We start from the raw sequence: 27,776 nt of genomic DNA on the forward strand, positions 1-27,776 counted from the left end.
TTATCAGATATGTCATTTGCCAGTATCTTTTCCCATTCTATAGATCATCTAATTCTGTTGATTGTTTCCTTTGCTGTGCAAAAACTTTTTATCTTGATGAAGTCCCAATAATTCCTTTTTGCTTTTGTTTCCCTTGCCTCCAGAGACATGTCTAGTGGTTTGTTTTTGTTTATTTGTTTTTTCTTGTAACAGGCTGTATTTCTTTTAATGGCTAAATAAACTACACTGAATGGATTTGTTTTGGTACATAGCTCCCTCCTCCCCCGCCTTGATCTTACACTGTTCCTGGTAAAGTAGCAGATCTTTTCCCATATATGCAAGTATATCTGTAGGTAAATTTCTGTAAGAGGAATTTCCGGGTAACAAGAATATGCATTTTAATACAGTTGTTTTCTGGAGAGATATACCAGTTTACTGGCTCTCAAACTCAAGGAGATTGCCTTTTTGTTTCTATATCCTTTTCACCCCAAGACTATTTTCTTTTTTGTTTTTAATTTAAAATTTTATTTATTTGACAGAGCACAAGCAGGGGGAGGGGCAAAGGGAGAGGGAGAGGCTGCTCAGCAGGGAGCCCATTTGGGGCTCCATTCCAGGACCCTGGGACATGAGGAGAGCTGAAGGCAGAGGCATAACTGACTACCCAGGCACCCCCACAAGACTGTATTTTCAAAACCTTTTTGGTCTTACCTGTGAAAAGTTTCAGTTTAATTTATTTTTATGAGTGAATCTTCATTTGTTCAGGAGTCATTTCTTTGAACCCCTTACTTTCTTCCCCTATATTTTTACTGTATTTGTGGAAATTGTCTGTGTTGAAAGTATTTTTCCCTTTATAATTTACTTCTTGATATTATTTTGTCTGCCTTTGTAGCCAGTTTAAAACTTTGTGCACAAGTTATTAGTCTGTTTTGATAGTTTTGGATTTTGAGTCATGCTTTTAAAAGTACCCCATGATGAGATTATTTAGAGCAAAACAAACAAAACCCCCCTCACATCATCTACTTTTATGGTATTATTATTCCCATTTTAAGTTTCTTGATGCCCCTGGGATTTATTTTGGTGTAGGGATCCAACCTGTTTTATTTCCTGATTAAATGACAGTTATGACATAATTTCTTGAGTGATTGATACTTACTCTGCAGTAAATGTCTCTGTATCTAAACTCTTTAGTAATACTACATTGTAGTTGATGCTTTTATCAGATACTTATAATACATAGTAAAGCCTTTGCCCCTCTCCACAATTACTCTTTATAAATTATTTTATTGATACTTTGTCCTCTTATTTTCCCATGTGAACTTTAAAATCGTCCTTTTCTTATGCCATAAATATATAAAGAAGCTATTACCATGTGAAATTTATAGATTAATTTAGTAAGAATTGATATTTTAATTATTAGTCTTCGTTTATTTACATCATCTTTTGGTACCTTTTTTTTTTTTTTTTTTAAGATTTCATCTATTTATTTGACAGAGCACAAGCAGGGGGGAATGGCAGAGGGAGAGGGAGAAGCAGGCTAAGGCAGGACTCAATCCCAGACCCTTGGGGTTATGACTTGAGCTGAAGGCAGAGGTTTAACCGACTGAGCTATGCCCTCTTTTGGTACTTTTAAACATTTTATTTATAAATAAACATTTTAAGCATTTATTTATTTATGTTAATAGTACAAAGTATTTTGTTGTTTTTGTTTCTATTGTAAATGGAATCCTTGCTAGTTGTTTTTACTATAACAGGGCTGTTGGTTTCTGCATATAAATTATAACTAAGCTTATTGAATTCTTTTTCTATTGCAGTTGTTCAGTTTATTCTAAATTGGATTCTTAAATGGCCATTTTTATAATTAATAGGCAGATACCTGTCAACAGAACCAGAATATCTTTTTTTTTTTTTTTTAAGATTTTATTTATTTTTGACAGAGAGAGAAAGGAAGCACAAGTAGGGTAAGCAGCAGAGGGAGAGGGAGAAGCAGGCTCTCTGCTGAACAGGGAGCCAGATGTGGGGCTTGATCCCAGGACTCCGGTATCATGACCTGAGCCAAAGGCATGTGTTTAACTGACTGAGGCACCCAGGCACCCCAGAACCAGAATATCTTTATCATCATTTTATTGTGTCTTTGTAAGAATAAAAAAGCCAAATTATTATTTTTTTAAAAGTAAAGCATTTCATCAGAATGAAAAGAGTTAATTGGATGATTTCAAACCAGTGGTCATTGCCTTTATTTTAATTTACTTATATTTTAAAGATTTATTTATTTGAGAGCGTGCCCATGTGCATAATCCGGTGTGAGTCAGGGGAGGGCAGAGAAAGAAATCTTCAAGGATACCCCCTTCTGAGTGGGGGAGCTGAGCAAAGCTCAATCTCACGACCCTTGAGATCATGACCTAAGCCAAAACCAAGTCAGGTGCTTAACCAACTGAGTCACCCAGGCTCCTCAGTGGCCATTGCCTTTCAACATCCACTTTCATGGAATGGCTTACATACTGGATATATCATCTCTGCTGGTGCTGGAGATAAGATCAGGCTGATTTTTGTTATTCTGTACCCGTCTTAATAAAGATCATCCTGTGATTGACTTGTCATAACTTTGTGGTTTTTTTCCCCTTAGAATGGTTAAAAACGCGCCCCCCCCCCCCCACTGGCCTCCATCCACTAAAAGTGCTTTAATGGAAAACTGAACCATGAGAAATGAAGGGGTTGGCTCAGTTTTAGTTTAAACATGGGCATACTTTAGAGATACTGTGGGTTCGGTTTCAGACCACCACAATAAAGCAGATGTCACAATAAAAGAAGTTAAATGAAATGAATATTTTGGTTTTCAAGTGCATATAAATGTTGTTTCCACTATGCTGTAGTCTGTTGAGTGTGTAATAGTGTTTTATCTAAAAACCAAAAACAGAAAACAATGTACATACCTTAATTTACAAATAACTTCAGGGGCACTGGGCGGTGCAGTCAGTGCCTTACTGTTGGTTTCAGCTCAGGTCATGATCTCAGAGTTGTGACATCAACCCCCATGTCAGGCTCTGCACTCAGTGTGGAGTCTACTTAAGATTCTCTCTTGTTCTCCCTCTGCTTCCCCTCCCCCAATAAATAAATAAATCTTTAAAAAAAAATACCTTACTGCTGAAAAATGGTAATCTTCTGAGCTTTCTGTGAGTTGTAATCTTCTTGGAGATGAAGGGTCTTGCCTCAATGCTGATGGCTACAGACTGATCAAGGTAATGGTTGTTGAAGGTTGAGGTGGCTGTGGTAATTTTTTTAAAATGAGACAACAGTGAAGTTTGCTGCATTGATTGACTCTTCCTTTTATGAACAATATCTCTATAGCATGTGATGCTGATTGACAGCATTTTACCCACAATAGAACTTCTAGCATAATTGGGAGTCTGTCCTTTCAGACATTGCCCTACTTTATCAACTAAGTTTATGTGATATTATGAATCTTCTGTTGTCATTTCAGCAGTCGTCACAGCATCTTCACCAAGAGTATATTTTGTCTCAAGAAACCACTTTATTTGCTCCACCACATCCGCAGTTCCTTCCTCCATTAAAGTCTTGAACCCTTCAAAATCATTCATGAAGGTTGGACTCAACTGCTTTGAAATTCCTGCTCCTGTTGATACTTTGACCTTTTCCATGAATCCTGAGTATTTTTAATGGTGTCTAGAATGGTGAATCCTTTCCAGAGGTTTTCAGTTAACTTTGTCCAGATCTATCAGAGGAATCACTATGGCAGATAAAAACCTTACGAAATGTATTTCCTAAAGAATAAGACTTGAGAGTCAAAATTACTCCTTGATCCATGGGTTGCAGAATAGTTATAGTGTTAGCAGGCCTGAAAACCACCCTCACTGTTCATCTCTGTGAGAGCTCTTGGGTGATTAGGCGTATTGTCAGTGTACAGTAAGATTTTGAAGGGAATTTTTTTTTCTGAGCAGTAGATACTTTAAGCAGTGAGGTTAAAATATTCAGTAAACCATATTGTGAATAGATGTGCGGTCATCCAGGCATTTGGCATTTGTAGAACATAGACAGAGTAGACTTAGCATAATTCTTAAGGGTCCTAGGATTTGGGGATTTGGGGATTTGGGGAATGGTAAATGAGCATTGGCTTCAGTTTAGAGTCACCAACTGCATTAGCCCCTAACAAGGGAGTTAGTCTCTATCCTTTGAAGCTTTGAAGCCTGGCCCTGAATTCTGTCTAGCTGTGAAAGTTGTAGACGCATCTTCTTCCACTGTAATGATGTAAGACTGTTTCATTTGCATTGAAAATTTGGTATTTAATATAACCACCTTCATGAATTGCTTGAGCTGGATCTTTCTTGGGTAACTGACTATAGTTTCTATATCAGCACTTTCTGCTTCACCTTGCACTTTTACCTTATGGAGATATCTTCTCCCCTTAAATCTCTTGAACCACTCTCTGCTAGCTTCAGACTTGTCTTCTGAAGCTTCTTCACCTCTTTGAGCCTCTATAGAATTGAAAAGAGTTAGGTCTTTCTCTGGATTTAGGCTGTGGCTTAAGGGAATATTGTGACTGGTTTGAAATATTCAGGCCACTAGAAGCTTTGTTTATCAACAATAAGGCTCTGTCACTTTATCATTTGTGTGTTCATTAGAGTAGCACTTTTAATTACCTTTATGAAGTCTTCCTTTGCATTTACAACTTGCCTACCTGATGCAAGAAGCCACTCTCAGCTTTTGATATGACTTCACCAAGCTTAATCATTTCTAGTGTTTGATTTAAAGTTCACTTTAACCTAAACACTTTGAGGCCATTGTAAGGTTATCAGTTAGGCTAATCTTCATGTTAATGTATTTCAGGGAGTAGGAAGTCCACAGAAGAGGCAGAGAGATGGGGGATTGGATAGTTGAGCCCTCAGAACATACAACATTGATCAGTTGAGCTCATTATGTTATATGGGCAAGGTCCATGGTCCCCAAAATTATTAGAATAGCAACATCTCAGAGTACTGATCACAGATCACCTAACAAAGATACTAATGAAAAAGCTTGAAATACTGTGAAAACTACCAAAATGTGACACAGATAAGACGGAGCAAATGCTGTTGTAAGAATGGCACTGATAGACTTGCTTGACACAGACAGGATTGCCACGAACCTTCAGTTTGTTAAAAAGAGTATCTGAAGTGCAGTAAAGTGAAGCACAATAAAACGAGGTGTGCCTGTAGTGCTAATTGATCTAACAATAAATGTAGTGAGAGAGTGAGAGGGAAATATTGTTTCTGATTAAAGAAAAGTCACCTGCCATAATTTCTATAACTTTAGAGAGACTTTTGCCTCACTTCATTGTTAATAAGGGTATATTAAGGTGTTCCTAAAATAGAGTGTCTCAAACTTTGGCGTGTGTGCTTTTTACATGGCAATCTTACTAAAATTCAGATTCTGATTTTGTGCTTCTGGAGTAGGCCTTCAGGTTCCATATTTATAACAGGTTCCGAACATGATGCTGGTGTTGCTGGTCACAGACCATGTTTTGAGTAACCAGACACTAAATGACCATCTATTTGATTTGGTTATTTAGTTGAGTTGAACATAGCCAACTAAATTAAAGATGGCAGGTTGGCCACATACGTCGTCTTTTTTCCTTCTCCATAGGTATTTTCACTGCTTATGAGAATGTGCTGCATTTACAAACTCAGTGTGATGCCCTGTTTCCGAGTGTGTACCCTCCAGACTTCAGGGAACATGATAACTTTGCTACCCCTCATCCCACCCAGATTCCTTATCCAGGATGCTTCTATTCATGTGATTTCTCAAGTCTGGCTTACCCTCCTTCACCTATGCAGCACTTCTCATCCTTCAAAACCCAGTTCAAATCCTGGCTTTAGAACACCTTTTCCAACTGCATTAGCCTACTCTGATCCACCTTTTCGGTAACATTTTACTTCTTTTATAATTAGTGTTTTATTTTTATGTCTGTTAGTTTGCTTCCCTAGTTAGATTTTAGAATTCTTAAGGATAAGAACATTGGACATTTTGTATCCCCTACATGACTCCTGTTGGGTATCTAAAAAGCAATTTGATGGTGTCTTCGAGTCAGTTAATCTTTGCCACTAAAAACCTGTCTCTGTTCCTTTGTTTTTTGTCTCAGTTAATGCCAGAACCCTAGTAGTCATCCTTAATTATCTCTGTCTTAAAATCTGGTCTTTCACTAAGTACCACTGATTTTTATCTCCAGAACATTTCTTGAATCTTTGTTCTGTCCCCCAGTATAAACTTCCACCAAGTTTCATAGACACACCTGGGAGCCTGTGAACTGATCTCTCTGCATGCACTCTGATACCCTTCCAAGCTTTTCTCACCACTGTAGTATATAATTCAGTCAGCAGGGTCTCTTAGTAAGTCTCTACAATTGTCTTTCTGCCTGCTGCTCCTCATGCTTGTGCCCTGTCAAATAAATAAATAAATTTTAAAAAACTAAACAAAAACCACTTGTTAACAAAGTCGAAAGACATTAATCTGATCACCCTATAAAATAATAAGGGCTTAGCAGAGACAATAATTGATATTAATTGGTTATTATGTTTTAATCTTTTTTTGTTTTACTTTAAAAATAGGGATACAGGGATGCCTGGGTGGGCTCAGATAAGGTTAAGCATCTGCCTTTGGCTCAGGGTCCTGGGATTGAGTCCTGCATGGGGCTTCTTGCTCAGCTGGCAGCCGCCTTCTCCCTCTGACTGCTTGCTCATTGGGGAGCCTGCTTCTCCCTCTGCTTGCCACTCTTCCTGATTTCTAACAAATAAACCAAATCTTTAAAAAAAAAAATGAAAATAAGCGCATGTACTGTGAAATTCAATGTTGTCTTTAAGTCGGTTTGTATTATATAAAAATTAATTGACTTTGTTTTAGTTATTCATTCATTCATTCATTCATTCAGTAGATTTCATATCTAGTGAGGAGCCTGGGGTGGGGCTTGAACTCAAGGCCCTGAGATCAAGACCTGAACTGAGGTCAAGAGTCATATGCTTAACTGACTGAGCCACTCAGACACCCCGGTAGTTTTGGTTTTATATGAATTTTAGGTTTACAGAAAAACTGAGCGGAAAATACATAGAGTTCCCATTTATTCCCCTCCTGCCCACAGTCTCCCCTAATATTAAAGAGCATACTTTATATAAGTGATCATTCTTTGGGTTGTGCGATTCTCTGATGAAAGGAGAATGTCTGTATCCATCATTACAGTATCATACATAGCAGTTAACACTGCTCTAAAAATCTCGTGGTTCCCTTATTCATTCACTGGGAGTGTGCCACATCTCTCTAGCCTCTGGCAACTAGTGATTTTTTTTTTCTGGCCTTTCTCTGTATTTTGTTTTTTCCAGAATGTTATGGAATTGGTATCCTAAAATATGTAACCTTTTCAGATTGGCTGCTTTTCACTTTTGAATATACATCCAAGGTTCCCCCCTCCCCCGCCATTTTTTGGTGGATTGACAGCTCTTTCTTTTTTTTAGTGCTGAATGAATATTCCATTGTGTGAATATACACAGTTTGTTTATTCATTTACTTATTGGAGGACACCTCTGTTGCTTCTAAGTCTTGGCATTTATGAATAAAGCTCCTATAACCTTTATGTGCAAGTTTTGTTTGGATTAGATTTTCACCTCATTTAGATAAATATCAAGGAACATGATTGCTGGATTTTATGGTGAGAATATTTAGTTTTGTAAGAAAGAGACACCATGCTAACACTAATCAAAAGAAAGTTGGAGTAGCTTATATTAATTTGAGATAAAGCAGACTTTTGACCAAGGGAAATTATTAAGGGTAAAGAGAATAATTATATAATAGAAGGGTTAATTCTCTAAGAAGACCTAATAATCATTGATGTGCATGTGCCCAACAACAGATCATAAGAATACATTGCCACCAACAATAAATGGGAATTCTGGTTGTGCCATATCCTTGCCAGCATTTGGTATTGTCAGGTGTGTAATCGCATCTCATTGTTTCAATCTGCAGTCCCCAGATGATGGTGTGATGTTGATCATCTCCTCATATGCTTACTTGGTATCTGTATAGCTTATTTGGTGAGGTCTCTTCAGATCTTTTGCCCACTTTTAAATTGGGTTGTTTCCTTAATGTTGAGTTTTGGGAGTTTTTTGTATATTTTGCATAACAGTCCTTTGTCAGAAATGTATTTTCCAAGTGTTTTCTCTGTAATTTCTCTTTTTTCTTTTTTTTTTTTTAAGATTTTATTTTTTTGAGAAAGAGAGCTTAAGCAAGGGGGAGGGGCAGAGGGAGAAGCAGACTCCCCACAGAGCAGAGAGCCCAATGCCAGGCACTGTCCCAGGACCCTGGGATCATGACCTGAGCCAAAGGCAGACACTTAACTGACTGAGCCACCCAGGTGTTCCTTGAGTGTCTTCCGGTAAGTATTATAACAAAGTCTAGCTTACCAATGTTTTTCTTCATGGATTGTGTTTGGGGTTGTGTCTAAAACATCTATCAAACACATGGTCACTAAGATTTTCTCTTAGTTATTTTCTGGGAGTTTTATAGTTTTGTATTTTTACATGTGGGTCCATGATCAGTTTTGAGTTAATCTTTTTGTAAGGTCTGGATTTCCCTCTCTCCATCCCTCCTTTCCTTCCTTCATATGGATGCCCATTTATTGAAAAGAGTATTCAGGGGCGCCTGGATGGCTCAGTTGTGATTGGCTCAGGTCATGATCCCTGCATCCTGGGATTGAGCCCCACATCAGACTTCCTGCTCAGTCAGGGGCCTGCTTCTCCCTCTCCGACTCCCCCTGCTTCTGTGCTCTCTCTCACTGTCTCTCTCTCTCTCTCTCTCTGTCAAGTAAATAAAATTAAATTTCGGAAAAAAAAAAAAAAGACTATTCGTTGAATTGCCTTTGCTCCTTTGTCAAAAGATCACTGGGCTGTATTTGTGTGGGTTTGTTTTGGACTCTATTCTGTTGATCTGTTCTTTTATCAGTAACCCCTCTGTCTTGACTACTGTAGCTTTCTAGTGACTAATGAAGTTGGATAGTGTCAGTACTCTGACTTTGTTTTTCAATATTGTGTTGGCCATTCTGAGACTTTTACCTTTCCATGTAAACTTTAGAAGTGGTTTGTTGATGGCCTCAAAATAACTTGCTGATACTTTGATTGGCATTGTGTTGAGTCTATAGATCAAGATGGAAAGAACTGACATCTTGACAGTAGTTAAGTCTTCCAGTCCATTTATATGGAATATTTCTCCATTTGTTTAGATCTTTGCTGTCTTTCATCAGAGTTGTGTAGTTTTCTTCATTTAGATCTTGTGCATTGATTTATACCAAAGTATTTCAGTTTTTGTGTACTAACATAAGTTATTTTTGGAAGGCTTCTTTTTTTCTCTTTTCTTTTCTTTTGTCTGTTCCTTTGGATTTTTTTACAGAGTGATATCATGTGTGTAAAGACAGTTCTGTTTCTTCCCAGTCTGTATACCTTTTATTTCTTGTTGCATTAGCTAGGACTTCCAGCATGATGTTTAATAGGAATGGTGAGAGGGGACCTCCTTGCCGTATTTAGCATCTAGTTTATCACAATTAAATATGTTAGCAATGGGTTTTTTGTTCTTTATCAAGTTATTCCTAGTATAATGGTAATTCTTTCTCATGAATGGTATTGGGTTTTGTCAGATGTTTTTCCTGCATTTATTAATATCATATGGTTTTTCTTTAGACTGGGATGTGATAGATTATGTCGATTTTTTTTTAAACATTGAATCAGTCTTGCATATCTTGAATAAGTCACATTTGGTGTTAATACAGTAGTTATTTTTATACAGTTTTGGATGTACTTCCTAATATTTTGTTGAGGATTTTTGCATCCACATTCATGAGAGATGTTGGTCTGTAGTTTTTCTGTAATGTCATTATTTCTGGTATTAGGCACATGCTGACCTCTTTAGAGTAAGGAAGTATTCCCTCTGTTTTGTTTTCTTGAGAGATTGTAGAAAATCGGAGAGATTTCTTCCGTAAATTGCTGGTAGACTTCACCAGTGAGCCCATCTGGGCTTTGTGTTTTCTATTTTGCAAGGTTATTAATTATGAATTCAATTTCTTGAATAAAGGCCTTTTCAGATAATCTGTTCTTGTGTTTTATTAGAGTGTGTCTTTTGAGGAATTCATCCATTTCACCTAGTTTTTTGAATTTGTGGGCATAGAGTTGTTCTTAATATTCTTCTTAATGTCTGTGGGATCAGTAATGATGTCCCTTTTCATTTCTGATACTAGTAATTTGTGTCTTCTCTTTTTCTTTGTTAACCTTGATAGACGTTTATTAATTTTATTGATGTTTTCAAAGAACCAGAGTTTTTGTTTCATTGATTTTTTTAATTCTCTTTTTCAGTTTCATTGATTTATACTCTAAATTCTCTTTTTTTTCCTGTAGTCTTTGAATTTAATTTGCTCTTTTCTAAGGTAAAGGTTTAGATTACTGATTTTACACTTTTGTAATATATGCATTCAGTGCTCCAGATTCTCCTCTAAGCACTTTTACTGTGACCCAAAAAAATTTTGCCAAGTTGTGTTTTCACTTAGTTGAAAATATTTAAATTTTTTTCTTTTTTCTTTGACCCATGCAGTACTTAAAATTGTGTTGTTTAATCTCCCAAGGATTTGGGGGTTTCCAGCAATATTTCCGTTACTGAATTTTAGTTTAATTTCATTGTAGTCTAAGATCATACTTTGGGTGATTTCTGTTCTTTTAAATTTATTATGATGTGTTTTGGGTCCAGAACATGATCTGTCTTGGTGAATGTTCCATGTTGGCTCAAAAAGACTATGTATTTTGCTGCAATTGGATGAAATAGTCGATAGGTGTCAAATATGTCCAGTTGATGGTGCTGTTGAGTTCAACTGTCCTTACTGATTTTCTGCCTGTTGGATCTGTCCATTACTGATAAGGGATCTTGATGTCTCCAACTGTCCTAGTGGACTAATACTTTTCTCCTTGTAGTTGTATCTTTTTTTAAACTTGGGTATTTTAGTGTTATGCTTTTGGGCATATACACATTAAGGATTATCATGTCTTGGAGAATTAACTATTTTTATAATTTTCTCTAATAATTGTCCTTGTTTTGAAATCTGCTTTATTTGAAAGTAGTATAGCTACTATAGCTTTCTTTCCATTAGTGTTACATGGTATGTTTTTACCACTTTAACCTATCTGTGTCTGTATTTAAAGTGAGTTTCTTTGAGACAATGTATAGTTGGATCTTGGTTTTACATTCACCCTGACAGTCTCTCTTAATAGGTGTGTTTCAGCCATTGATGTTTAAAGTGATGATTGAAACAGTTGGAGTAACATCTACCATATCTGTTACTGTATTCTGTTTATTGTCCATTTTTTGTCTTTTTTTGTTTTCCACTCTTTTGGACTTCTGGTATTAACTTCTGGTATTATATTCTGTTAGTTTTTTGTTTTTTTTTTTTTTTCTCAGTATATCCTCAATTAGCATGTCTGTGATACTTTTTAAAACTTTCTTTAGTGGTTACATTGAAGTTTGCAATAATAACGTTTGCAATACTAACCAAGCTTTCTTTCAAATATTGTTGTACTTTACATATAGTACAAGTACCTTATAACAAGGTATTTCCAGTTCTTTAGTCCTGTCCCTTTTGACCTGTTAATTATTTTATTAATCTGCAAGGTGTAATCACTGGATATATTGTGGCACCTATTTTGAGGAAACTATTATGTTAGATCTGTTAAGAATAGTAATAGGGAGGTGTGCCTGGTTGGCTCAATGGGTTAAGCCTCTGCCTTCAGCTCAGGTCATGATCTCAGGGTCTTGGGATCAAGCTCTCTGCTCAGCGGGGAGCCTGCTTCCCCAGTCTCTCTCTGCCTACTTGTGATCTCTGTCTGTCAAATCAATCAATCAATCAATCTTTTTTTTTAAAAGAATAATAGGGAAAGATGTTATTTAACTTTTATTAATTTCTTGTCTAATATTCTTCCTTTCTTTATCTAGATCCAAGTTTCGGACCTATATAAATTTCCTCCTTTCTGACAAATAATCTTTTAGTATTTCTTGCAAGACAGGTTTCCTCAGTTTATATTTGCTTGAGGATCTCTTATTTCTCATTCAGTTTTGAAGGTAATTTCACTGAATACAGAATTCTAAGTATATGGATTTTTAACTTTTTTTAAGGTTTACTTTTTCTTTCTTCCTTCCTTCCTTCCTTTCTTTCTTTCTTTCTTTCTTTCTTTCTTTCTTTCTTTCTTTCTTTCTTTTCTTTAACTAATCTCTACACAGTGTGGGACTTGAACTCACAACTCCAAGATCAAGAGTGGTATGCTCTTCTGATTCAGCCAGCCAGCCAGCCAACTCTTAATTATTTCGCTCTACTTCTCTTGTTTGCATAGTTTCTGAAGAGAATTCTGATAGAATTTTTCCTTACTCTTTTATAAGTAATTGTCCCTTGCTTCTTGGATATTTTGTTCTTTGAAATTTTTTTGTTTTTGTTTTTGCATTTCAGTTTTGGAAGTTTCTACTGACATTTCTTCAAGCTCATTTGTTAGTTTGTTTTGTTGTTGTTGTTGCGTCCAGTCTAAAAATAAGCCCATTGATGGCATTTTTGCATTTTAGCGATTTTGATTTATAGCATTTCCTTTTGATTCCTAGTATTTCCAACCCTCTGTTTATGTTATATACATAAGTTCTTGGATGTTGTCTGCTTTTTCCATTAGATTCCTTAGCATATATTTTTTAAAGATTTATTTATTTTATTTACTTCAGAGTGAGAGAGCACGAGAAGGGAGAGGGTCTGAGGGAGAAGCAGACTCCCTGCTGAGCAGGGAGCCCAGTGCGGGACTCCATCCCGGGACTCCCAAGATCATGACCAGAGCCGAAGGCAGCCACTTAACCAATGGAGCCACCCAGGCACCCTCCTTAGCATATTTTTAAAAAGATTTGTTTGTGTATTTGAGAGAGTGTGTGTGACAGAGAGGGCACACGCAGGAGTGGGAAAAGGGCAGAGGGTGAGAACCTTCAAGCTGACTCCCCCATTGAGCAAGGAGCTTTATACTGCGACCCATGAGACCGCGACCTGAGCCAAAACCCAAGTTGGCTGCTCAACCTACTGAAGCACCAAGGCACTCCATGATTACTTAGCATTTTAATCATAGTTTAAATTCCTAGTCTGATAATTCCGTATCCTTGCTATACCTGAGTATGGTTCTCATGCTTGCTCTGTCTCTTCAGACTACGCTTTTAATATGCCCTGTATTTTTTTTTTTTTTTTTTTTTGCAAGCTGGACATGATGGTACTAGGCAAAAGGAGCTGAGATAAATATGCCTTTAGAGTGAGATTTTGTTTATCCACCTAGAAAAGGCTCAACTGTGTTATTCTAGGCAGTTGCTGTAGGTGTCAGAGGCTAAGATTTACTCTGGTGTCTTCGGTTTTGTCTCCTGTGGTGTTTTGGGTTTCCCTAGTTACTACTTAAAATCTTTTAAAAAATGAAGTTTTTTTCAGTTTCATAAGAGCTCTACTGATGCAACAGTAAGGAATTAGGGGAATAGGAAGTGCTAATCATAGATGATTGCTTTTTAATCTTTTAACCTCTTACTGTGTCTGTGCCCCGGACTATTGTAGACACTATATTTTTTGTTCTAGAATGTCCTTTAGGGGTGCTTGGGTGGTTCTCTCGGTTAATCATCTCACTTTGGCTCAGGTTATCTTGGAGCCCTGGGATCAAGGCACCCCCACATCCCCCCCACCCACTGCCCTCATTCAGTGGGGATTTGGCTTGTCCCTTTAGTACCTACGCCCACCTCCCCTATGCTCACTCATTTGCTCGCTTTCAAATAAATAAATAAAATCTTTAAAATGCTATTTATTATTTGAGATTTTGTTTATTCTTCATGAGCAAATTGTGTCCATTAGCATTTAAAATAATTTTCTTTAAAATCTGTGCTAAATTGAGAGGCACCTGGGTGGTTTAGCCAGTTGAGCGTCTGCCTTCAGCTCAGGTTATGATTTCAGGGTTCTGGGATAGAGCCCTGCATTGGGCTCCCTGCTCAGAGGACAGCCTGATTCTCTCTCTCCCTCTGTTCCTACCCCTGCTTGTGTGCACACTCTCTCTTTCTCAAATAAATAAAATCTTGAAAAAATTAAAATCTGTGCTACATCAAAAGTATTTCATCTTAAAGTTGCCTACATTTGATTCCCTTTTGAGCATTGTTTTGCTTTCCTATTTCTTTACAGGTCTGTGAAATTTGGATTATATTCTGGACACTATAAGTGGTACCTAACAGAGCCTGTCTGTGTTATGTTCCTCCAGAGATTGTTGATTTTTTTTTTTAAGATTTTTTTTTTTTTTCTTTTTGACAGCACAAGTAGGTGGAGCAGCAGGCAGAGGGAGAGAGGGAGAAGCAGTCTCCCTGCTGAGCAGGGAACCTGATGTGGGGCTCTATCTCAGGACCCTGGGATCATGCCCTGAGCCAAAGGCAGACGCTTAACCAACTGAGCCTCCTAGGTGCCCCTTGAGGAGAGTAGAATGTATATACCAGTCTGAGATTTCCTCCTTTGGCTTTCTCCTTTTCTGCACTTCTCCCCTTTTCTATATGCTGTGGTTGTCTTAACTCTGTCCTCTGATTCTTCAAACATCAAGACTGTAGTTCTCTGTTTAGCCAAACTTCTCTCCTCTGGCAGCCACTGGGGCCTCCCTGCAGGCCAAGTGCTGTAAATAAAAAGTTACTTAGGGTCTTCCTGTCTTCTAAGTATTTTAGTTACTTGTGGTCACTTTACAGTGTCTTCGGGTAGTAGTGTTGTAATATTTTGCCCAGGATTTATAGTTCCATCAGTGGGAGAAATGATCTAAGAAGAACTATTCAGCTGATACTGGATAGTGGAAGTTCTCCATGGTAGCAGTGGAAGTTGGAATTACAGTAGCCTTAAAATAACTAGTATTTATATAGTACTTCCTTGTCATAAAAAGAGCTTAAGGTAGATTATCTGATCCATCATGATTGTTAATAATATAGTAGGCAAAAGACCAATGCGTATGTGCTACTACATTTAGTGCTAAGAATCTGGGCAGGAAGTGAATTTGGATTCTAAATTGAATATAAGATGTGTATTCGGATATGGTAACTAAAGCAAAAAGTTGGGGAGGAAGGTAGTAGTGAAAATTTTAGATATGGAATGAAAAGCAGAATTTTGTGCCTTTGAGATGAGACTATCAGCAGGTAAATGGGCACCAAGAATAAATACATAAACTGTCTTGTCTACATGTTTCTTTAAATTTTAGTGTAAGCTTCCTTGGATCCTTGGAAAAGGATTGCCTACTCTCTCTACCTTTTTTTTTTTTTTTTAAGATTTTATTTATTTATTTGACAGACAGAGATAACAAGTAGGCACAGAGGCAGGCAGAGAAAGAAGGGAGGAAGCAGGCTTCCTGCTGAGCAGAGAGCCCATGTGGGATTCAATCCCAGGACCTTGAGATCATGCCCTGAGCCAAAGGCAGAGGCTTTAACCCACTGAGCCACCAAGGTGCCCCTAAATTTTAGTGTAAGCTTCCTTGGATCCTTGGAAAAAGATTGCCTACTCTCTCTTTTTATAAATTAGGTCACACAGTGTCAACATCTGCTTGTTTCACTGTATTTTTTTATTCTTCACTTTTTTAAAGCTTTAAAAAATAATTTTCATATCATCACAGTTTGTAATTTTTAAAAACTTAGTTTCTGTTTATTTACTATACTGTAAGCTTCATGAAGAGAGATACCATGTTTTTGTATGCCCAGCTCTTGGCCCAGTGCCTGACACATGTTAGATGTCCATATTTGATGAGGAATGAATGAAAACAAGTACACGCATGTATGCACATGTGTGTGCACACACACACACAGAGTACCAAGGAGTACAAGTAAGAGTTACAAAATTCTGTTATAGTCAATGTAAAACTCTTTAGTACAGTTGAGGTTTTTATTAACCTAGATATGAGGGATGTCATAGGCGTGAGTTGAAAGTTAATGTAGGACAGTTCCAAACTGGGAGGAGGAGTGGAGTGGCAAGAAGATTTGGGAAAATTAGTAGAATAATACTGGTAAGAGTTGATAACTACTTTGTATATTAGCAATGAAAAAATTTTTTTATAAATACAGAAAAGGCTGTAGGATATGTGGAAATAGATTTTTAAAGACTTAAGTCTAGGCGGGTAGATAGTATGGAGACCCAGAAAATACACAGAACAGGATATTTGAACAGAGTATCATATCTGATGAGAGCAGTTTGAAAAGGATGATTCAGGCGTCTAGAGTAGTAAGATGTCTCCACATGGAGACGAGTGATGAAAAACATTCAGTGCTTTTCATTTCTTCTGTGTTTCAGTATTCCAATATCCCAAAATAAAGGAGGGAGTTAAAAAGAAGTATTTATAGGCTATTATAATCAGATTCTTTATAATAAAACCTTCTCGTTCCACAGCTCTTGGATAAGCACAAGAATACAGAAAGCATGGTGGAGCTTCTGGACTTGTATCAGATGGAGGATGAAGCCTATAGCAGCCTTGCAGAAGCCACAACTGAATTATATCAGTATTTACTACAGCCATTCCGAGACATGAGAGAGCTTGCCATGCTACGGAGACAACAGATCAAGGTATCTTTTTTTTTTTTTTAGACCTACATGATTCCCTGCCTGTTTCATAGTTCTCAGACTGGCTGGCCATAGAGGAGCTTTTTAAAAATGCAGATAGCTGATCCTTTGTCCCCAAAGATTCTATTTTGGTCGATTCAAATTATATAGAACCTGCGCCCCTCATTTTAGAGTATCTCAATGGTGATTCTGTTGAGTAACCAGGAATGAGAAGAGCCTAGAAAGTGAAGTTGTGGATGTATTGAGAAATCCCCATCTTCCCCCTTTATCCTGTACTTTTCTTCTCTGTTCCTCCCATACAATGTTTTGGGGACTGTGTGGCCTTATATTTCTTTACCAGAAGTTTTGGGAACATTTCTTCTGGGAAGGCCTTATTTTGAAAGTTACAATAAAGGGATGCCTAGGTGGCTCAGTCAGTTAAACATCTGACTTTGGCTCAGGCCATGATCCCCGGGTCCTGGGATTGAGCCCCACATTGGGCTCCCTACCCAGCAGAAAGCCTCTTCTCTCTCTTCCTCTGCTTGACACTCCCCCTTCTTGTGTTCTCTGTGTCAACTAAATAAATAAAATCTTAAAGAAAAAAATCTTAAAGAAAAAAAAAGTTATAAGAATTTAATGTCAGAGTTTCCAAAAATGTTTTTATAAGTTTTATTTATTTTAAAGTGGGCAAAGGAAGAGGGAGACAGAATCTTAAGCATACCCTGTGCTAAGGGTGGAGCCTGACGCAAGGCTCCATCCCAGGACTCTGAGATCATGAGCCAAAACCAAGACTGGGCTGCTAAACCTACTTAGCTAGGAGGGCAACCCATTAGATACTTAAGAGGCACCTGGATGGCTCAATTGTTAAGCGTCTTTCTTCAGACCAGGTCAGTCCTGGGATCAAGCCCCACATCAGGCTCCCTACACTTGCGAGGCGTGCTTTTCCTTCTCCCACTATCCCTGCTTGTGTTCCCTCTCTTGGTGTCTCTGTCAAATAATGCTTGTGTTCCCTCTCTTGGTGTCTCTCTCTGTCAAATAAATAAAATCTTTTTAAAAAAATAATCTATGATCTGGAGGTGTCTTCGGGCTTAAAATGAGTTTCTTGTAGGCAACATATAGATGGGTTTTGTTTTTTTATCCATTCTGATACCCTGTGTCTTTTGACAGGGGCATTTAGCCCATTAACATTCAGGGTAACTATTGAGAGATATGAATTTAGTGCCATTGTATTGCCTGTAGGGTGACTGTTACTGTATATGGTCTCTGTTCCTTTCTGATCTACCACTTGTAGGCTCTCTCTTTACTTAGAGGACCCCTTTCAATATTTCCTGCAGAGCTGATTTGGTGTTTGCAAATTCTTTCAGTTTTTGTTTGTCCTGGAAGCTTTTAATCTCTCCTTCTATTTTCAATGATAGCCTAGCTGGATATAGTATTCTTGGCTGCATGTTTTTCTTGTTTAGTGCTCTGAAAATATCATGCCAGCTCTTTCTGGCCTGCCAGGTCTCTGTGGATAAGTCAGCTGCCAATCTAATATTTTTACCATTGTATGTTACAGACTTCTTTTCCCGGGCTGCTTTCAGGATTTTCTCTTTGTCACTGAGACTTGTAAATTTTACTATTAGGTGACGGGGTATGGGCCTATTCTTATTGATTTTGAGGGGCGTTCTCTGAACCTCCTGAATTTTGATGCTCGTTCCCTTTGCCATATTGGGGAAATTCTCCCCAATAATTCTCTCCAGCATACCTTCTGCTCCCCTCTCTCTTTCTTCTTCTTCTGGAATCCCAATTATTCTAATGTTGTTTCGTCTTATGGTGTCACTTATCTCTTGAATTCTCCCCTTGTAAGGGGGTGGAAAAGAATTTACCATGCTAATGGACATCAGAAGAAAGCAGGAGTGGCAATCCTTATATCAGATCAATTAGATTTTAAGCCAAAGACTATAATAAGAGATGAGGAAGGACACTATATCATACTCAAAGGGTCTGTCCAACAAGAAGATTTAACAATTTTAAATATCTATGCCCCCAACGTGGGAGCAGCCAACTATATAAACCAATTAATAACAAAATCAAAGAAACACATCAACAATTATACAATAATAGTAGGGGACTTTAACACTCCCCTCACTGAAATGGACAGATCATCCAAGTAAAAGATCAGCAAGGAAATAAAGGCCTTAAATGACACACTGGACCAGATGGACATCACAGATATATTCAGAACATTTCATCCCAAAGCAACAGAATACACATTCTTCTCTAGTGCACATGGAACATTCTCCAGAATAGATCACATCCTCGGTCCTAAATCAGGACTCAACCGGTATCAAAAAATTGGGATCATTCCCTGCATATTTTCAGACCACAATGCTCTAAAGCTAGAACTCAACCACAAAAGGAAGTTTGAAAAGAACCCAAATACATGGAGACTAAACAGCATCCTTTTAAAGAATGAATGGGTCAACCGGGAAATTAAAGAAGAATTGAAAAAAATCATGGAAACAAATGACAATGAAAATACAACGGTTCAAAATCTGTAGGACACAACAAAGGCAGTCCTGAGAGAAAATATATAGCGGTACAAGCCTTTCTCAAGAAACAAGAAAGGTCTCAGGTACAACCTAACCCTACACCTAAAGGAGCTGGAGAAAGAACAAGAAAGAAACCCTAAGCCCAGCACCTAAAGGAGCTGGAGAAAGAACAAGAAAGAAACCCTAAGCCCAGCAGGAGAAGAGAAATCATAAAGATCAGAGCAGAAATCAATGAAATAGAAACCAAAAAAACAATAGAGCAAATCAACGAAACTAGGAGCTGGTTCTTTGAAAGAATTAATAAAATTGATAAACCCCAGCCCGACATATCAAAAAGAAAATAGAAAGGACCCAAATAAATAAAATCATGAATGAAAGAGGAGAGATCACAACTAACACCAAAGAAATACAAACTATTATAAGAACATACTATGAGCAACTCTACGGCAATAAATTTGACAATCTGGAAGAAATGGATGCATTCCTAGAAACATATAAACTACCACAACTGAACCAGGAAGAAATAGAAAGCCTGAACAGACCCATAACCAGTAAGGAGATTGAAACAGTCATTAAAAATCTCCAAACAAACAAAAGCCCAGGGCCAGACGGCTTCCCGGGGGAATTCTACCAAACATTTAAAGAAGAACTAATTCCTATTCTCCTAAAACTGTTCCAAAAAATAGAAATGGAAGGAAAACTTCCAAACTCATTTTATGAGGCCAGCATCACCTTGATCCCAAAACCAGACAAGGATCCCATCAAAAAAGAGAGCTATAGACCAATATCCTTGATGAACACAGATGCGAAAATACTCAACAAAATACTAGCCAATAGGATTCAACAGTACATTAAAAGGATTATTCACCACGACCAAGTGGGATTTATTCCGGAGCTGCAAGGTTGGTTCAACATCCGCAAATCAGTCAATGTGATACAACACATCAATAAAAGAAAGAATAAGAACAATATGATATTCTCAATAGATGCTGAAAAAGCATTTGACAAAGTACAGCATCCCTTCCTGATCAAAACTCTTCACAGTGTAGGGATAGAGGGCACATACCTCAATATCATCCAAGCCATCTATGAAAAACCCACCGCAAATATCATTCTCAATGGAGAAAAACTGAAAGCTTTTCCGCTAAGGTCAGGAACATGGCAGGGATGTCCATTATCACCACTGCTATTCAACATAGTACTAGAGGTCCTAGCCTCAGCAATTAGACAACAAAAGGAAATTAAAGGCATCCAAATCGGCAAAGAAGTCAAATTATCACTCTTCACAGATGATATGATACTACTATATGTGGAAAACCCAAAAGACTCCACTCCAAAACTGCTAGAACTTGTACAGGAATTCAGTAAAGTGTCAGGATATAAAATCAATGCACAGAAATCAGTTGCATTTCTCTACACCAACAGCAAGACAGAAGAAAGAGAAATTAAGGAGTCAATCCCATTTACAATTGCACCCCAAACCATAAGATACCTAGGAATAAACCTAACCAAAGAGGCACAGAATCTATACTCAGAAAACTATAAAGTACTCATGAAAGAAATTGAGGAAGACACAAAGAAATGGGAAAATGTTCCATGCTCCTGGATTGGAAGAATAAATATTGTGAAAATGTCTGTGCTACCTAAAGCAATCTACACATTTAATGCAATTCCTATCAAAGTACCATCCATCTTTTTCAAAGAAATGGAACAAATAATGCTAAAATTTATATGGAACCAGAATAGACCTCGAGTAGCCAAAGGGATATTGAAAAAGAAAGCCAACGTTGGTGGCATCACAATTCCGGACTTCAAGCTCTATTACAAAGCTGTCATCATCAAGACAGCATGGTACTGGCACAGAAACAGACACATAGATCAATGGAACAGAATAGAGAGCCCAGAAATAGACCCTCAACTCTACAGTCAACTAATCTTCGACAAAGCAGGAAAGAATGTCCAATGGAAAAAAGACAGCCTCTTCAATAAATGGTGCTGGGAAAACTGGACAGCCACATGCAGAAAAATGAAATTGGACCATTTCCTTATACCACACACAAAAATAGACTCAAAATGGATGAAGGACCTCAATGTGCGAAAGGAATCCATCAAAATCCTTGAGGAGAATACAGGCAGCAACCTCTTCGACCTCAGCCGCAGCAACATCTTCCTAGGAACAACACCAATGGCAAGGGAAGCAAGGGCAAAACTGAACTATTGGGATTTCATCAAGATCAAAAACTTTTGCACAGCAAAGGAAACAGTTAACAAAATCAAAAGACAACTGACAGAATGGGAGAAGATATTTGCAAATGACATATCAGATAAAGGACTAGTGTCCAGAATCTATAAAGAACTTAGCAAACTCAACACCCAAAGAACAAATAATCCAATCAAGAAATGGGCAGAGGACATGAACAGACATTTCTGCAAAGAAGACATCCAGATGGCCAACAGACACATGAAAAAATGCTCCATATCACTCAGCATCAGGGAAATACAAATCAAAACCACAATGAGATATCACCTCACACCAGTCTAAAATAAACAAGTCAGGAAATGACAGATGCTGGCGAGGATGCGGAGAAAGGGGAACCCTCCTACACTGTTGGTGGGAATGCAAGCTGGTGCAGCCACTCTGGAAAACAGCATGGAGGTTCCTCAAAATGTTGAAAATAGAACTGCACTATGACCGAGCAATTGCACCCTTGGGTATTTACCCTAAACATACAAACATAGTGATCCAAAGGGGCACGTGCACCCGAATGTTTATAGCAGCAATGTCCACAATAGCCAGACTATGGAAAGAACCTAGATGTCCATCAGCAGATGAATGGATCAAGAAGATGTGGTATATATACACAATGGAATACTATGCAGCCATCAAAAGAAATGAAATCTTGCCATTTGCGACAACATGGATGGAACTAGAGCGTATCATGCTTAGCGAAATAAGTCAAGCAGAGAAAGACAACTATCATATGATCTCCCTGATATGAGGAAGTGGTGATGCAACATGGGGGCTTAAGTGGGTAGGAGAAGAATAAATGAAACAAGATGGGATTGGGAGGGAGGCAAACTATAAGTGACTCTTAATCTCACAAAACAAACTGATGGTTGCTGGGGGGAGGAGGTGGGATTATGGACATTGGGGAGGGTGTGTGCTTTGGTGAGTGCTGTGAAGTGTGTAAACCTGGTGATTCACAGACCTGTACCCCTGGGGATAAAAATATATGTTTATAAAAAATAAAAAAAATAATAATCTATGAGATTTAGTTTTCATGTGTAAAGTGTGCTTTACATTTTTGAGGCAGGTGTTCTGATGTTTTTCTTTGCATGGTGTTCTTTTAGCTTCTCTTTTTTTTAATCTATGTTTTTGTTGAAATTACAGAGATACAGCCTTAGCTCTGTAAAATTTTATCCTGAACCTTTGGCAAGATACCAAGGGATGAAGCTTAAGCTGTATTTATAGAGAAATTTATAGTTATTAGAGAAGAAAGTTCTAAAATCAGTCATCCAAACTTTCACCCTAAGAAGCTAGAAAAAGAGAGCAAGTTAAACCCAAAAAACTAAGAGTGGGGTCCGTGAAAAAAAGAAATGATAGATTGAAGAAAAGAGCACTGAAACCAAAACCTGGTTGTCTGGGGCAGGGGGGTGGAGAACTCTATATTTTATAAACCTAGCTGAATTTTTTTTTTTTAAAGCCCCACATTGTTAGGACTGAAAGTACAGATATAATTACAGATTCTATAAATGTTAAAGTTAATAAAGAAATATGAACAGATTGGTACCAATACATGGTCTGATTTAGATGAAATGGATACATTTCTTAGAAAAAATGAAAGTTATCAAAATAATTTCAAGGAGAAATAGAAGAATATAGGGAGCACTGTATTAACAGAGTTGAGTTCATAATTCAGAACATTCCTATAAAGAAATCGACAAGTCCAGAACACATTGGAGAATTTATGAAACATGTAAAGTAGAAATAATGCAAAATCTGCACAAACTCAGAAAACAAGGGAGGGAATAGTTCCCAACTAATTTTTTAGGCCAGCATTATCCTGATACTAAAATCAAATGATGTTACAGAAAAAAGAGAACTAGAGATAGATGACCCTCATGAATATAGATGCAGTAATTCTTAACATGATCTTAAAAAATAGAGTCTAACAGGGACATCTGGGTACTCAGTCATTGAGCATGTGCCTTCAGTTTAGGTCATGATCCCAGGGTCCTGAGGATCGAGCCCTGCGTAGGGCTCCCTGCTTAGTAGGGAGTTTGCTTCTCCTTGCTCTGCTCCTCCCTACCTCACTCTCTCTGAAATAAATAAATCTTTTAAAAAATAAGATCTAGTAATCTATAAAAATAGTACAGTATATATGAATAGGGTTTATCTCAAATGCAAGGTTGTTTTAACATTCAGAAATAAACCAGTATAATTTACCATATTAGACTAAAGGGAAAAAACCAGTATATTTCTATGGGTGCAGAAAAGCAATTAACAAAATTCAGTATCCATTCATGGTAAAAACCCAGCACACTAGGAAGAAAAGGGATTTCCTTGACCTGATAGGGTGTGTATGAAAAGCCTACCTAACATCATATATGATGGTGAATGACTAAATTCTTATACCTGTGATTGGGAACAAGGCAAGATTGTTTACTCTCACCACTTTAATTCAGTATTTTTCTGGAGTTCATAGCCAGAAAAAGTAAAAGGCATATAAATTAGAAGAACAAAATAAAGCTATCTGTACTTACAGATAATGTAATCATGTATATAAAATGTACTAAGGGTTTTTTTTTTTTTAAGATTCCATTTATGGAGTGCTTGTGTGGCTCAGTCAGTTAAACGTCTACTTTTGGCTCAGGTCATAATCCTATGGTCCCAGAATCAAGCCACACATCAAGCTCCCTGCTCAGCTGAGAGCCTGCTTCTCCCTCTCCCTCTACCCCTGCCCACCACCCCACCTCATGCTTGTGCTCCCTTTCTTGCTCTATCTCAAATAAATAAATAAAATCTTCAAAAAAAAAAAATTCCATTTCTCTGTTTGACAGGGAAAGAGAGAGAGAACACAAGCATGGGGAGCCACCCAGCTGTCCCTCTCCTAAGGAACCTTTAGCCAAAAAACCTGTTGAAATAATACGTAAATTTAGTTACAAGGTTAATGTTAAAAATTCAATTGCATTTTCTAATCTTTTAGAAATGAAAATTACAGAGGTGCCTGGGTGGCTCAGTGGGTTAAAGCCTCTACCTTCTGCTCAGGTCAGGATCCCAGGGTCCTGGGATCGAGCCCCGCATTGGGCTCTCTGATCGGCAGGGAGCCTGCTTCATCCTCTCTCTCTGCCTGCCTCTCTGCTTACTTGTGATCTTTGTCAAATAAATAAAAGTCTTTAGAAAAGAAAATTACAGAAACTTTAAAATACCATTATAAGCATCTCTGGACATGAACTCTTCAGGAAATGTATTTTACAAAATATATGAAAGTTCTGTCTTCTGAAAATTGCAAAGCTTTGCTGAGGGACTCTAAGTGTACCGTAAGAAATGGGAAGATCATGTTAATAGTATGGAAGACTCAGTAATGTTTAGATGTCAGTTTTCAGTTGATCTAGATTCAAATTAAAATTCTAGTAAGTTTCTCCCCCCAGAAACTGACAAACGAATTACAAATTTTTATGGAAAGGCAGAGTATGGCTTTAACAATTTTGAAAAAGATAAAATTGGAGGGCTTATTACCTGACTTGAAAACTTCTGGAAAACTAGTCAAATCCAGAAACAGATACATGGTTATATAGTAAGTTTTTCACGAAGGTGCCAGAGCAGTTAAGTGGGGGAAGGAATAATCTTTCCACGAAATGGTACCAGAACAACTGCATACCCACATTAAAAAAAATTGATCTGAGTTTTTATACCATATGGAAAAATTAACTTCAAATCCATTTTAGACCTAAACAGACTCTCATGTTCTCAAATGTGTTTAAGAGGGCTGCCTGGGTGGCTCAGTAAGTGTCAACTCTTTATTTTGACTCAGGTCATAATCTCAAGGTCATGAGGTCAAGCCCTGTTTTGGCTCAGTGCTAGATGTAGAGCCTGTTTAAGATCGTTACCTCTCTTCCTCTCCCTGCCACCACTCCCCTACTTCTCTCTTTAAAAAAAAAAAAAAAAATTTTAATGTAAGAAATTGTAGAAAGTTTTGACAATTTTGGGAAAGAAAAGGTAAAGACTTTTTAGGATGCAGAAAAGTTAAGCCATAAACTTTATATTTTTTGTAAATTTTTTAGAAGATTTTATTTATTTATTTGATACAGAGAGAGAGAGAGCACAAGCAGGGGGAGCAGCAGGCAGAGGGGGAGAGAGAGAAGCAGGCTCCTGGCTGAGCATGACCTGAGCCGAAGGCATCTGCCTAACCAACTGAGCTACCCAGACGTTCCCATGAACCATAAACTTAAAAAAATTTGTTGATAAATTGGACTTCACCAAAATTAAACACTTACTTTTGAAAGATCGTTAAGAAAAAGAAGGCAAGCTCACAGAATGGGAGATAATACTTGTAATACATCTGAAAAAGAAATTATAAAGATCAATGACAACCAAAAAATTTTTAAATTGGCTAAATTCTTAAAAGACCTTAAAGAAATGGCTAATGAGCACATACAGAGAAACTTAAAATTGTCATCTTGGAAATTCAGATTAAAACCATAATAAGACACACACCCATTAGAGTGAGTATCATTTAAAATTCTGGAACTAGGATGCCTGGGTGGCTCAGTTGCTAAGGCATCTGCCTTTGGCTCAGGGTGTAATCCTGTGGTCCTGGGATCCCGCCCCACATCAGGTTCTCTGCTTAGTGAGGAATCTGCTTCTCCCCACCCCCCATCTAGTCTCTCTGTTCGTCAAATGAATAAATAAAATCTTAAAAAATAAAGCTGTGGCATTCCCAAGGGCTGTTGAGGTTATAGAGTAACTATAATTCTCAAATATTCTAGCATATTTTGTAGTGGTGTAACCCATTTTGGTAAACAGTTTGGCTGTTACTTGAGGAGTTAGATATAGACATACTTCAGTACTCAGCTATTCAAATCCTAGTTATAAAAGAGAAATGAGGGGCGCCTGGGTGGCTCAGTGGATTAAGCCGCTGCCTTCGGCTCAGGTCATGATCTCAGTGTCCTGGGATCGAGTCCCGCATCGGGCTATCTGCTCAGCAGGGAGCCTGCTTCCCCCTCTGTCTCTGCCTGCCTCTCTGCCTACTTGTGATCTCTCTCTGTCAAATAAAATAAATAAAATCTTTAAAATAAAAAACAAAAAGAGAGAAATAAAAACATCTGCTCGTATGACAGGTACAAGAATACTCATGCCACTTTTCTTCACAGTGGCGCCTAACTGGAATAGCCCAAATAACTATCAACGGGTGAATGGATAGGCAAAATGGGGTATTTCCATGTTACAGAATAGTCAGCTATGCAAAGGAATTTACCTTTGATAGTCACAACAACATGGATAAATCTGAAATCTTGCTAAGTCAAAGAAACCAAGTACAAAAGCATATATTCATGTGTGAAGGGATGGATGGCATGAGGAATCTTTTTGGAGGTGATAGAAATGTTTTATGTCTTGATTGTAGTGATTGTTGCTTGGGTGTATACAGCTATTAAAACTCATCAAAAATTGACTTTAAATGGATTAATTTTTATGTAAATTAAACTTTTATTAATAGTTTACAAAAAGTATGCTGAACAAAAGGCAACAGACACAGTGTAAACTATATGAATCCATTAATGTGAAATTTTGGAGTTGATGGTTTTGATCTATATTGACAAAGCTTAGCACTCCTTGCCTCGGGTTGGCCAATGGAGATTGAGAGGGAACAGGTGTAACAGAATCCTTTGGGTGATGGATACACTCTAAATTTTGGTTGTAGTGGTTTTTACATAGATATGTAAACTTGTCAGAATTCATCAAAATTTACACTTATGTCAGGAATATTCTGCTGTATGTAAATTATAACTTAAGGTAATTTTTAAAAATGTATTATGTAAAAGTTGATGTAGAGGCACACAAACTGGAGTGATCAACACTGCCTAAGGATAGATGGAAAAATAGGGAAATCAATTATCTTATATTGAAAGAATCAATACCAATTCAATAGAAAGTGGGTACATATGTCTGCACTGGAGATTGGAATAGACAGTACCCCAGATACAGATAAAATCCGGAATGGTACTGTGAATAGGCATGTGCTTGTGCTTTTCGTCAAAATATTGAATAAATTATAAAATCTTCGCTCCTACCTGGCACCATTGTTGATGCCAGTATAGCATGGCCGGGATTAAAACACATATCAGTTTGACTGCAAAGCTTGCTGTTTTAATTAAACCACATGGTGTAAACTGTTGGTATGTCTCTCATTTAAGGATTTGTAGGAAATGAGAGGAAAGGTGGTCCAGGACTAGAACACTGTCGCATCCTGTGGAGTTTGACCTGTATTCTGGATTCTTTAGAAAGAACTTAATTTCCAGTGCTTTTAAACTAGATACTAAAACATGATAGAAAAAAAAAATAAGTTAACTTGGTACCCTGAATGTATATTTATATTTGTATTATAAAATATTTATAAGATACATATTTAATATACCTTGATATTTTCTTAAATATT

At 37.5% G+C, this 27,776-nt stretch overlaps 1 protein-coding gene across 1 annotated transcript in view; it reads left to right on the forward strand.

Annotated features, from left to right (window-relative positions):
• JMY (junction mediating and regulatory protein, p53 cofactor) overlaps positions 1 to 27,776 on the forward strand; it is a 110,400-nt gene that overhangs the window by 21,545 nt on the left and 61,079 nt on the right. Inside the window, exon 2 of the mRNA XM_059418128.1 lies at positions 16,439 to 16,612. Within this exon, the coding sequence (XP_059274111.1) occupies positions 16,439 to 16,612 (174 nt within the window). The remainder of the gene's footprint in view (positions 1 to 16,438; positions 16,613 to 27,776) is intronic.

This window comes from Mustela nigripes, chromosome 12 (genome assembly GCF_022355385.1).
Source record: "Mustela nigripes isolate SB6536 chromosome 12, MUSNIG.SB6536, whole genome shotgun sequence".
NCBI classification, from domain to species: Eukaryota; Metazoa; Chordata; class Mammalia; order Carnivora; family Mustelidae; genus Mustela; species Mustela nigripes.